The following is a 13,782-nucleotide window of genomic DNA, read 5'->3' on the forward strand; positions in this document are numbered from 1 at the left end:
TGAAGAATGAAGAGGAAATGGAAATTGTTGCTTTTCTAACTGACATCACTTCCCATCTCAATGACCTTAATATGAAGCTCCAGGGCAAAAACAGCACATTGGTGGCCTCATGTCAGCTGTCCGTGCTTTCCAGAGGAAGCTGGAGGTGTTCAAATGTGACTTACAGCAGGACCTGCTTCACTTCCCAAGACTTTTGGATCAGACTGCAGGAAAACATCACCATCACAATTATGCTGAATTCCTGGACAAGCTGATTAAAAATTTCCAAACTCGCTTTGAAGATTTCCCTCTGGGAAAACAAGTCTTGCTGTGCATCGAAAATCCATTTCTTGTCAAAAATATTGCAGAATTCTCAACCGAAGCCACGAAAGTCTTCCCATGGGCCAGTGCTGCTTCTCTGCAAATAGAGCTAATTGAGCTCCAAGAAAACCTAGCACTGCAGGACTCTCACTGTGACCCTGTGACCTTCTGGACGAAGATGGTTACTGCAGCATGTGTTCCTCTCCTGCAGAAGATGACCCTTCAAATTCTTACAATGTTTCCCTCAACATACTGCTGTGAATCTGCCTTTTCAACCATGAACATGGTGAAAAACGCATACTGCAGCACACTCACCAATGAACACTTACATCAGTGCCTCCGCCTAGCCCTCAGACTTTTTATGCCCAAGTTTAAACAACTGGTGGCACAAAGAAGGTGTCACCTTTCACACTAAAAGGCCTACCAGTTGTTTTTTGTGAATAGTTTGAAAGTTCTGGGGATTGCCTTTTTTTGTTGCAGTTCTCTGTTTGGAATTTGACCATCACTTTTCCGGACCTCAGACTGAATGGAAATTTGGTAAGTAGACCTTTCAAGTTTATATTTGAGTACCCCTGCCCTAGAGGGTGCTATGCGGAATGCCTCCGGCATGACTGGTGTCTGAAGCATGACCCTGCGTACCAATGTTCATACTATCCATCCCAAATAGTATGTGAGATTAGAATTAGTGTGTCCTAAAGCATAGTATGTTAAAAAGAGTATGCCAAAAGTCCCCAGATGGTCTACTATTTCAGGTCGATTTTTGAAGTGTGGATCCGTGCACACTCTAATGGCTAATAAGACCCACAATCCAATGCACTTCGACGAATAATTCGGTTGAGAATTACAGACACAAATAAAAAGCGATAAACTACAGACACATTTAAACTTACACAATTCTAATCCTCTAAGACAGAGACAGCTGCGCACGGCTAAAAATAACTTGTTCTTAAATGTTTATTAACCTTTGAACCGCTAATCCTATCTGAATGCTTTAAAGTGACGTAAAGTGGAGATTCTCTCATTTGGATATTCAGAGGCTCCGTAGTGTACGTGATTACGTCATTACAGTTTGCCAACATTGATTTGTCAGAAGAAACCAATGCATTTCGTTTCTCTGAGCCAAACAGAAACAATTGTTGACGCTTAGTCCCCCACCTGTGCCCAGATTGGTTCAAACTGTCCCATATTCAACCTATAAACATAGGTTTTAGTCTTTTGAACTACTATTTAACATATTTCTTTGGAAATATGAACGAACGCAAAGTGAAAGTAAAGTCTACCGTGCGTGCATGAAAACAAACATGAGAAAACTCTCTGAAAAAGCACAGAAAAACACACAACAGAGTACTTTGACAAAACAAACCAAAAACAAGGATGAAACAGCGGTACATATCTGATAAACCACTGGAATATATGTCTTCGCGTTACTAGGTGATGTCCCGATAAAATCGATTCTGACCCAGATAACAGCCAGCGGATCGATCATTTATATTATGTATATTAAGTAAATAATTCTTATATAGTTCATAAAGATAATTTGCACTATTTTTTTCTGTTGCACTCTGAATATTTCTCACTCATTGTGTGTGTAGTCTGTGAATCATTTGCTCTATTTGTATTGTTGCAGAAGACAATTCGTGCAATTGTTTTTACTATTTGCTGCACAATTTGTGTTTATTGTTCATACTCCGATTGAAAATATATTTTTCTGAAGAGAAAAAAAAAATTTTGTTTTGTTATTAAATAACACTTTCTATTTTCTTTACTTCTTAAACGTTTTTGGACACATCTCTATTGTTAGTAAACGAAACAGGCCTGTTTTTCACTTAAAACGTTGATAGCAATATTGTAATAAATGGCTATAACTTGCTTGGGGAATGTTATATGTTCTCAACATTTTAGTTGGAAGTGTAAAACACACAGATACAACTTTCTAAAGAAAAATATCCAAACTTTAGGAGTTTCTGTTTGAGTACACAGTAAAAAAAAAACACCCAATTGTTGCTTGTGTTTTTCTTAAAATTCTGTAATTTCATTCATTCTAAGAGAAAACAAAAGGAAAATTGGGACTTTAAATTAGTTAGACTTAAACTTCAAGTTCTCCTGTTTATAATGATATACATCACATGATGCTGACTTCTAGAATAGGTCTGAAAAACAAAGAAAAGTGCAGGTGTGTCAGGTGCCCCAAAAATGTTCTAGGTCTTTAAAAGGGTGCTATTATGCTTTTTCACTTTTTCAACTTTAGTTAGTCTGTAATGTTGCTGTTTGAGCATAAAAAAGATCTGCAAAGTTACAAAGCTCAAAGTCCAATTCAAAAGTAGATATTTTATTTAACAAAAATCACTTTTCAAAAACTACAACAAATATTTTCTGGGCTTTGTGATATCACAAAGATCGACAAATGGGACGAGACCTGGTTGAGCTGCACTAGAAGGCAACGAGTGTTTTCATCACTATGTCGGAGACGCGCTAGTGTTTTTAAAACACAAGCTTAGAGTGGTTAAAATCATCCGGGTTTAAATCGTGCTCAAATTGATTTGATTTTGACGCAATATTTAAACTGAAGTTGGCAGCAGGCAGCTATGGTAAGAGGCATGACATTTCCCGACCAGGCGCCGATTGCTGTCAATCACAACACACACTGGCCCAGCTAACCAATCACAGCACACACTGGCCCAACTAACCAATCACAGCCCATCTCGTATTCCAGAAGCTGGGCCTTCATTTGATACAGGAACTATTCCAGGCTTTCATGCCAGACTGGGGAGAGAGGTATTGTAATAATGTAAAATATGTGAAAAATGATGTGTTTTTCGAACAACCTAGTATGAGAGCCTGTTCTAGTACACCCCCAAAACATAATCAAGACTTTGTAAAAGAGCATAATAGGACCCCATTAAGGGTTAAAGAAAACAAAAGTCTGACACCTCTGATTTAGAATAGTCAGAAATCTGAAGCGAACCATTTTACTCTATTTTTCTTTGCCTTTGTATGTTTGATGATGTCGGGTTACTATAGAAACAACTGAGCAAAAGCACACATTCCCAACTGCCCAATTGTAAACATAAATTTCACACAAATGTTTTATTAGGCTCACAAACAGCAATTTCAGTCAGAAGCATTATGTGAGGAAAGCAACTGAAAAGTCACAGTATTAAGAGACTGGGCAAAGCCTACTGCTGTGCAAAAAACAAATTCAGAGGTCATTACTTCATTGATTACACACACTGAGTGTACCAGTCTCAGCATACATTACAAGGTTCAATAAATAGACTAATGAAAGGAGAACAAAGAAGCATTTTGAATTTAAATGATTAAAATATGTAGAATTGCATAATGATCAGACATACAGGGACACCAGAGAGGATGTTTACAGTCGCCATGATTTTGCCAAGTAAAACATGTTCCTGGATCAACATCTTTTGATGATCCTGGATCAACATTATTGTCCAAAAATATAGACTTAACCCAATCCCTACCCCTAAACCTAACCCTACCCATAAATTATTCCTAAAATCAGTGGGAAATGATAGCTGATTAACAAGGGTATAGAAGCACCTAACCCTGATCATAAGCCTAAAACAGATATTTCCTAAAAAGTTATATCTCAATTCTGATTGGTTGATTGCAATGTTGTTCCAGGAACTTGTACTTGGTGAAATCATGCTCACCGGATGTTTACAATGGTCCTTAGTGTGATCGTCCATGTGTGTGTGTGTGTGTGTGTGTGTGTGTGTGCGTGTGCATGTGTTATTTAATTGTAAACAAATAGAGGCCCATCTTATCTGCTGTCTGCTATGTAATCTTGCTTTTCTCATTTAAGGAATGTGAAAAGGCAAAGGAAGAGATAAAGTGAAATAGAGGGAGAGGATTAAATCTAACAAAAAAATCATTTGAATTGACTATTACACTAATGATGATCACACTCGACACTCTAAAGTGCTGATTATCATTAGATTGTCAGAATAGAGACATTAAAATGACAATCCAGAAGTATGAAATGAATGGCAAAGACAAAATTAGTAACAGTTAGGGGGGAACAAACAATAACAACAGCTTAATCCAGAGGAGGGAAGCAATATTCCAGACCAGCCATTGGGATCTTATGTCCAGCTCAGCACAACGAAGGTGAGAAAAAATTGATAAGAGAACCCTTCAGAATGATCTGTATTGTAGAAAATTACTTAAATAAGACAGAAAAAAACATGTGGTAAATATATTTAATAAATATAATTCACTGAAAAAGGTTTAATTTGATGTAACTTGTGCTACCATGTTTAGCTAATAAACAACTACAGTAAATCAAAATTATTTATTTATTATGATTCATTATTCATAAACTCAGTAATTACAAACCATTCAGACAATCCCACACCACCTACTATGGAACATTACAGCTGTAAGAATGTTTCTGGTGATATTTTTACCTCTTAAAGGACTAGTTCTCCAAATGAAAATTTGCTGAAAGTTTACTCACCATCAGGCCATCTAGGATGTAGATGTGATTCTCTGCAGTGAATGAGTGCTGTCAGATTGAGAGCCCAAACAGTTTATAAAAACATTACAATAATCCAATAATAATCTACACAAACAAAATATCAGTCCATAAAGATCCAGTCTCTCTCTTTATACACCTTTAGTGAATATCTGTCTTTTGAAATGTTGTCCAAAAGAGGTAATAAGAAACATACTCTCTGTATATTACTTACTTGGAAAATAATAATAATAATAATAATCATTTGGAAAATATTGACATTTCACCTTCTAGAATTTTTCTGGATGATGAGTGATGTTCCGTTCTTGGCTTTTATAACGTAACGTTGGTTAATTTAAATTTAATTTTTTAATTTATTTAATTTAATTTAATTTAATTCAATATTAGGGTTTAAGATTAATATAAATTTAGAATTAAATAAGGGTTTAAGATTAATATAAATTTAGAATTTAGTATTGGAAATTCACAAGAACTGGAAGACTGTAATTAGAAAAATGTTTGTGGAATGGAAATGTGCAGGACCTGACATATGATTTCACAGTCTGACATATTCATTTATATTTGCATTTAGAGACCTGGAGAAACAGAGGCAGAGATTAAACTTGTCATTTGTTTTCAATGCTTATTCAAGGCTTTGTGGTTTTAAATGTTGTCCTGACAGCTGTAAGTTTCTTTTTTGTACTGGTGTAGTAGGTGAGCATTTGAAAATTAAATGATATAAAATAGATTAGCTGTGGTAGTGTATTCATTCACTCTTATCCAATCATAATGCATCCTTTGTTTTAAAGATCTCTAACAAACTGTCATTTGTTATTTCCATGTACCAGTTATTGCATACAGTTTTCACCACACCACTGCCTCCAGTTTGCTGACCATGTGTAGGCTCCTCGTCCCTGTTGTCTTCTGACAAAATCTGATGTTTGAGCAAAAATCTGTCAAGCCCAAACATAATCACTAAATAACAAGCACATTTCTGGGGCAGAAATCTCCGTGGTGGAAGTAGCCAGTACTGCAACATGATGATTCTGCATCAGAAACGCTTTGGGAACTCCTCTGCGCAGGGGCGTGTCTATGTGTCCATGTGTGGTTTGTTTGGAAGCAGAGCACGCACAGTCAGCTCTTGAGGGGGCTGGCTATATTCAATCATAAAATGTCCCAATGTATACAAGTGTACACTATCTGGAATTAAGCTCTGCTCCCATTGGCGTTTATTCTCGAGGGAAGAAAGTCTTAAGCAATATAGAAAGTAACATGTGCATTACAGGTCTGCAACAAAATAATGCTGGTGATGCCGGGTGATGGCTAAAGTCGGACAGATGCTTGTGAGTTATCTGTCCCCATTGCAGCATCGTCCCTGAAGGACCCAATATTACCCACCAAGCAGCTTTAGTAGATAAAGCAAACACGGCGTATCCAAGTCTCTGGGGCTGCTAGGCATTAGCAGCTCCTGCCATGGACCAGCTCCTCATATCGGCGCAGCAGGAAGACATGATTCCAGTGGAATCAGACTTATGAGGGCAGGTTCCTCTGAGGAAGAGTGGTTCATACCTCATTATACGGTGCCCAACTCTCCTCAGTGCCCTCAGGGGGTGGATCTGTTAACCCCGCCACCTTTGCTACTTCTGGGCACAGCAGCCTCCAAAGACTGCATTGCTCACTGTCTGCCTGGAAACGTGGCAGCACTGGGAGGCTTGCATCCTCTGAGGAGTTTATCAAGCATCCAGTTAGGTTTGTCACTGCCGGTCATCTGCTTCAGGGCACTGGGAAGTAGGCCTGTCGCGATTGTCGATAAATCAATTAATTGCACGATAAAAAAAATGAGCTCGATAATTTTTCCGGCCGCGATAATTTCTTTGCTGCAGAAAACACCCTCTCCGGTGGAACAGATGTCCCGGGAATAAAGAGATAATGTCTCGCTAGAGCGGCCAGCTTTGGGAAGCGCCTTTCATTTGCTTGTGGATGTTTGCGTCGCAAATGATATTGCATTGTACTTGCACTACTGCTTTATTTTAATACCGCGTAGCATATTTTGCAAGTAACTTCGTTGCCCTTTCTGTCGAAATGGTCCCACTAGCCTACTTTTCGCTTGCTTCATTTGACTTGCTCGGGCTAAATATGTCTGTAGGCTATATATATATATATATGTATTGTGGGCTCCTAGTTTGCTGTCAAAATCTCCTAGGGTGACAAAAACCATGCAAATTAGGTTTTGCGATTGTGAATGTTGATGCTTAGTCTCAATAACAAATATTTTTATCGGGAGCATTTAGGGGATTTGTGAGCTAGGAGATGTTACAGAACCATTTCATGTACATTTCTTAGGTACTGAAAATAGATTACTTTTAGTGCGGGCTGTGGTCCGTCCTCGGTAGGAGCGGGAACCAGATAGGTGGGAGCGGGCGGCGCGGGACATCGGGACTGAAAAATCTGTCCCGCGCAGTTACCTGCATTACCTGCATGACCATCATCTAGGAGCAGTTTATCTTGTTTTCGGGAGTTTGGGCTCAGTTTCCAGGGGCTCCCATTTCCACTTTGCCACAGGCTCCTCTAGGAGCTGACTTGGGATGACAGTGGGGAAAGCAAACATTAATGCTCTGGCTCATACCATTTCTTGAGTAAATTTATATGATAAATCTGGTGGACCCGGCGCCGACCGAGCTGCCGTATCTTATAGTTCACCGGACCAACTCGTTCAACCACTTCATATGGCCTATGCCACTTGGCGAGAAACTTGCATTCATGAGTAGGGAGACCAACACCATTACCTTCTCTCCTGGTTGAAAACTCTCTCAGCTGAGCCCCTCTGTTGTAGACTCGTGCCTGGGCCTCTTGTGCCCGTTTCATGTGCTCTCGAACAATTGGCCATACCTGAGTCATCCGTTGATGCATCTGTTCCACATGTTCCACTACCGAGCGATGTGGCGACAGTTGGTTCTCCCAGACCTCTTTGGCAATATCCATCATCCCTCTTGGCCTTCGCCCATAGAGGAGTTCAAATGGGGAAAATCCAGTGGAGCTCTGGGGCACTTCCCTTATGGAGAACAGCACATAAGGCAATAACTGATCCCAGTTTTTCCCATCCACCTTAATCACTTTTCTCAGCATTTGCTTTAAGGTCTGATTAAACCTCTCGACCAACCCGTCTGTCTGAGGATGATACACAGAGGTACGAATCTGGCTCACCTTCAACAGTTTACACATCTCTTTCAGGACTTTGGACATGAAGCAGGTACCCTGGTCTGTTAGAATCTCTTCCACAATGCCCACTCGGCTGAAATATTACTCTGGATATCGAGTAGCATAATCCAGGATTACCAAAATGTATCGATGGCCCCGGCTGGATTTGGGCAGTGGCCCCATGATGTCCATTGCAATTCTGTGGAAGGGAGTCTCAATAATGGGTAAAGGAACCAATGGGTTGCGATAGTTTACCTTGGGGCTGGTCTTCTGGCAAGTGGCACAATGTCTGCAGTACTCTTCAACGGCTCGCTTCACCCCTGGCCAGTAAAACCAACCTCCTCAGGATGCGTTCGTATGTCTTCTCTGCTCCCAGGTGAGCACCCAAGAGATGGGAGTGAGCCAAATACAACACTCTAGAGATATAGGGTTTAGGTACTAGGAGCTGCTCAACAACCTCCCCTTCAATCTTAATGACTCGGTACAGCAAGTTATTTTTAACAGCAAAATGTGGATAAGTTAGTTCACTCACCCCTTCTAGTAACTGGTCATCCACAGCCTTGATGCTTTTCCAAGCATGTTCAAGGTTAGGGTCTTGCAAACTTAAGTTCTTCCCAGTCTGGGGTATCTTCTTTATCTTTGTTGTAGGTGTTCACTCTGTCCATTTCGTGGCAGGGCCACCTTAGAAAGGGAGACAGAGCATAGAAAAAGCAGGTCAGTAAGCAACATGTGATCACCCCACTACCCGCTTTGCTCTTCAGCCAGTTGTCTTCGGTTACTCTTCAGCTTGTCCACTCTAGACCATCCAAAGGTTTCAGCACTTTCTCCTGGGGCCACCCACCCAGACTGAAGCAGAGATCCTAACTTTATGACGACCTCCATCAGGTCATCATTGACTACAGCTGTGAGTGGTTCCATGTCTGGAGGGTGAGCAGGTGGAAGTACTCATGATTGATGACCTTTCCTAGCCGGGGCCTGCTCCTCTGTTCTGGGGTTTCTCCTTCCCACATTGGCTTGCCACAGTATATATATAGAGAGAGAGAGAGATTATTACCATACAGCAAAAAAAAAAAAAAAAAAATTGTTCACGTCGCGCCTAAAACGTGTGTAAAACGCTAGGCACGCCGCTTTCTTCTCCTTTCCAAAGCGTTAGGGCAGTTGCGCTCCTGAGAAGCATCCATCAGCTGCGATATCCGTTACAAGGAAATTTCAGCAATGGATTTCCACCACCGAAAAACCCTTGCTGTAACTCCGCTACAAGAAAAAGTAAAAAACTCTGCAGTGTTTGGGTGCACCCCATTTTTCAAAAACAACAGGGAATTTCACCCCGAAGGAAGCTGATTGAGTTGGTTCTGGTGCTCTTGCGTGATTTTGAAAAGTTGAGATGTTTTTAAGTAGATGCGGTGCTGACGCACCTGGAGAAAACGAGCGCGTCGCACTGCGCGCTCGTCGCTTCCATTATGAGCACGCATACCGTGCGTCTACATTTGAAATAACGAACTTGAGCGCCCAAAAGACACGATATGTGAACGGTCCCTTAATCGGAATTGCTCGGAATCTGCCATAAAATCTCTCTCTCTCTCTCGTCCTTGGTGGACATAGACGGCAATTCACTTTTGCTTTATTTGAACAAAGCTTTATGCTGGAGAAATTATTTTTCAAAAGTTTTTTTTGCATATGGCCTGTTGAGGCTTTGTTTGTTTACAAAGGTCATAACTGGCACTATTTATGTCTGAGTCGAATGTTTAATATTTTTTGAAGTGCAATTTTGTTTACATCCATTTTATTTATTGATTTTGGTTGTTTTTAGTATTTATTCAAGTAAGTTTGTGACTCAGATCAGATTCGAGGACTGGTTTGTCACCATAGAGGATGCATTCATCCATGTAACCATCCTACCACAACACAAGGAAGTTCTTAAGGTTTGCTTTTGGGGGCAAAGCATTCCAATATTTTGGTTCTTCCTTTCGGCCTTGCACTGTCACCCTGGCACTGCAATTCTGGGTCCTCTGTGACTCCAGGGCATCCACATATTGAATTATATCAACAATTATTTGATATTAGCTCAGTCAGAGCAGATGGCGGTTCGGCATTGAGATGTTGTTCTTGCTCACATGAAAAAGCTGGGGTTAAGGCAGAACACCAAGAAGAGTGTGCTTTCTCCACTACAGAGAACCACTTTTCTCTGTATTGTATGGGTTTTGTAAGGTCCGCCCACTGGTCCAAGGACGGTAGCCAATGGCACGGTCAAAGGGTTTCTGCGTGTCACTGTCTTGCTTTATGCAACGCAACAAAATTAAATTAAATACATCTCTTTATGTGTATTACCTCTGTATTTTCATCTGACTCCAATTATGAAAAAGAGTTTAACCATATTTGGTTATTTACAAATTTGAATAAGTGTTTGATTATTCTGTTTAACCCTTAGTTCGAATTATTCTCGTTCATTCGGAAACCTATAACCTTTTGAGTATCGCACAAATTGGGAATACGATCTCTTAATCACAAACTTGTCAGTCTTGGTCATTAGACAGAGGCAATTGACTGATACTTTTAGACGCCGCACCATGCTTGCTTATTTCTAAAAGTATGTTCTTCAGTCCCCATAGATCTGTACACACTTAATTAAAGTAAGACTATATCTATCCAGAGGTCATGACCATTACCATAGAACCAAGCTGATCAATTTAACTTCCTCTAATGGTAACTTTACATAATCATGCCGTGGTTTCCCACATACACTTAGTTAGAATAATATTACAATAATCAGAGGTTGAGGCTCACCCTATTCAGATTGATCTAACAACATTCTGTTGTTCTGAACGGAAAACCCATTATTAGCCCCTACAGTCTAAGTACACATGACTAATGCCAATGTTGGACATGAAGGACCTGGGGGAGGACACACCTTAAGTGGCCCACAATATTTCTTGTTCTCTAGAACTTCTTGGGAGTTTGCACTATGTCAAGAGAATGAGACCATTTTACCAGGCACATTGAGACATTTCAAATTATACCAAACATATATAGTCACCTGTTGTATACACTTAACATTGCATAGATTTAGAGTGAGTTTTAGGTGAGAGAGAGAGAGAAAGGATGGGGAACATAGTGTGAGGAGGGAGTGTGGTGGTGAGGTGTGAACTGCTAGGCATGGTGCGTCTCCGATGGCACTGTTACTTATGCAGGAGGGTATTCAGGAGAGTGTTCAAATGTAAATTATCAAGAAAGTCCTTTGTTCTCTTAGGGAGAAGTCGTCCCTCAGTCCAGACGGTCCGACTCCATCCTTACAGTTTTTTCCCCCTTTGGCACCGTGAGCCATTCACAAGGGTTCTGGCGGTGTCACTTCAGTCTTTGTAAGGCGGGTAGTTGTAGGGGACTGAGAGTCAGGATAGCATTGGTGGATGACTTTACCGATTCGATGAGGTATCTGAAGTAGCAGCATTGGAAGAGCGTGAAGAAGATGAGTGTGCTTCCAACAGCACATCCTCGAAGCATCCAGTCCCACCAAGTGTATGCAGTCTGAGCCGATCGAGTAGATGAGCTAGGCAGAATCTGTGCAGTCTTTCGCGCCAAGTTTGTCTCCACTTGCACTTGAGAGAGGTGGTATTCAGTTTGAAGGATGACTTTCTGTACTAAGTCCATCGTCTCAACCAAAGCTTGTGTCCCGTGTTCATAGAAGGTGTCTTCCCACCATGGGGAGACCTCTGCGTCCTGTGGTGTCCTTCCAAGGATGTCGATCTGGCCCATAGAAAAGTCCTCTGTCACTTCCAAGCAAAAGGAGTGATTAGCAGGGCAGGTCAGTCCTCCATATGTGAAAGAATTCATCTCACTGATGATGCACCACTGTGTATGAGACACTTGAACAGCATTTGAATGGCCGTGTAATGATTGAACATCTATGAGTTTAGTATCATTGGGAGAGAAAAGTTGTAGTGTGTTACATGTACAGACAACATAATTGTGAGTTTCATGACAACAAGTGCGACTGGTAAACAAGGTCTCAGTACCCTTCAAAGTCATATATCCAGTGAGGTGGTCCCATTTAATTATCTGATCTTTTACTACCATGCCAATAGAGTGAATAGTAGTGGAATTTGGATAAACTTGGTCTGGGTGGATCAAAGGAAAGGTGGCAAAAAACCCAAGGCAACCAGTACATTCGTTTCCAGTATACATCATAACTGTGGATAACAGTTCTGAATATCTAACATTTTTCATTTTCTCTGAAGAGAACCATCTATGTAGGTCTAGGATTTCAATTAAATCATTCAAAACATGTCTTGGGGTCTTATCTTGTTGCAGTGAACAAGTCTTGTGCATATGATCTGCAGGCTAAGTCACGTTCGATGGTACGGGTCTGATTGAACAGTGTATGGCTGATCGTTAGAAGCGCCTGCACTTCGGATCTAACCGCTTTGATAATGTTATCATTGCTATTGGTGATGTGTTGAAAACCAGTGGCCATCTGGTCCGTCAACCATGTGGAGAATTGGGATTGTTTGGCTATTTTGTAAGTGTTAGTTGCTGAATTGATTGATCCGAATAAGCCTGCTATATTACCAAGCAGGTCTCGTTTTGAGCAAGCAGGTGGAATTTGGACGGCAAGTCTGTCCTTGTAATCAGAAATTAAATCATCGATTCGTGACTGTAGCCATGCATATGATTCATCATTAGCATTAGAATGTCTTGCGTAAGCAGAAAGTACATTTGAAATATTGTAAGTTACATGTGTCATTACCAAATTTACATCATGTAATAGAGTCTTGTTTATGTTTCCTCTAATTAGTCCACCAGGAGGAATCGAGTGTAGTTCTGGACACTGTTTCGGTCTGGTGTATCCGCAGGTGGTCAAATTGAAGCAATAAGTAGCAGTCCATGAACAATTGTGTGGATCGGTGAAATTGTCTATATTATGTGTAAATTTTCCTACGCAATAGGTTCCTTCTTTTCGATTTGTCCACACAAAGGTTTTTGGTTTCTGCTCATTAGGTGTGTATGATGTGAGATTGTATATCGATTCTGTGAAGCTCAGGTGTGTTTCATTGTATGTTTGTGTGTGTGTGCACCTATATGCTGAAGGTTCCAAATTTTTAAGAAGATAGCATAATTTTGGGTCTATGCCATTGTTGTCACTCTTGTGTAGAGTGTGCATGTTGCCAATTGTAGCACCTGGACCTATTTTAAGTTGATACCAGGCAGTGGTGTTGTGCATTAATTTTGGTGCTCTAGTGTATCCTGAAATGCTTTCCGTTGGTGGGTGGGTACTACCTGATCTACAGCAAATTTGTGGTGCACAATTTGGGTCCGGAACTAAACCGAGAGGCCATGTAATTGTCTCTTTTGGTGCGATTGTAATTTTTGGTGTGGATGGCCCCTTAGAGTATTTCCACACCCACCTTCCACATTTCAGGTTGTGTGTGGCCCAGTCTGATGCACGTGGGCCCGGACACTTTCCTCTTATCTGGTCTCCATGGGATCGCTACAGTCGACCTGGAAGACAGGAAGAGAAAATAATGACAGTTATTTATTTTTTCTGTGTACCCTTGAATAATTTGCACTGTGACATGTGGTACCAGCGCAGTTTCCCTTTTACGGTTGTGGCCACACAGCTGTTGCATACAGCTTTAATTTCATATGGCATGCCACCGAGGTGTGAAAGCACCTTGGTTCACAAAGACGTGTACCATTACCATGTCACCTTCTAAGAATCTAACCTCAGAATTTGGGTTGAATTGTGCATCATTACTTAAGTCTGATTGCTGCTGTTTCAGCGTTGCATGTGCATGTAGCACTTTTAGCTTCTC

General features: G+C 40.8%; 1 protein-coding gene across 1 annotated transcript; it reads right to left on the minus strand.

The window, feature by feature from the left end:
• Window positions 1-10,465: 10,465 nt before the first annotated feature.
• On the minus strand, window positions 10,466-13,221 carry LOC109110751. Its single transcript, XM_042775112.1, is given in 2 exon segments — window positions 10,466-12,269; window positions 12,271-13,221. Coding segments are annotated over 2 exon segments (1,872 nt in total). The 5' UTR covers window positions 13,191-13,221; the 3' UTR covers window positions 10,466-11,317.
• Between the last annotated feature and the right edge of the window lie 561 nt (window positions 13,222-13,782).

Source organism: Cyprinus carpio, chromosome A18 (genome assembly GCF_018340385.1).
Source record: "Cyprinus carpio isolate SPL01 chromosome A18, ASM1834038v1, whole genome shotgun sequence".
In the NCBI taxonomy this organism is placed as follows: Eukaryota; Metazoa; Chordata; class Actinopteri; order Cypriniformes; family Cyprinidae; genus Cyprinus; species Cyprinus carpio.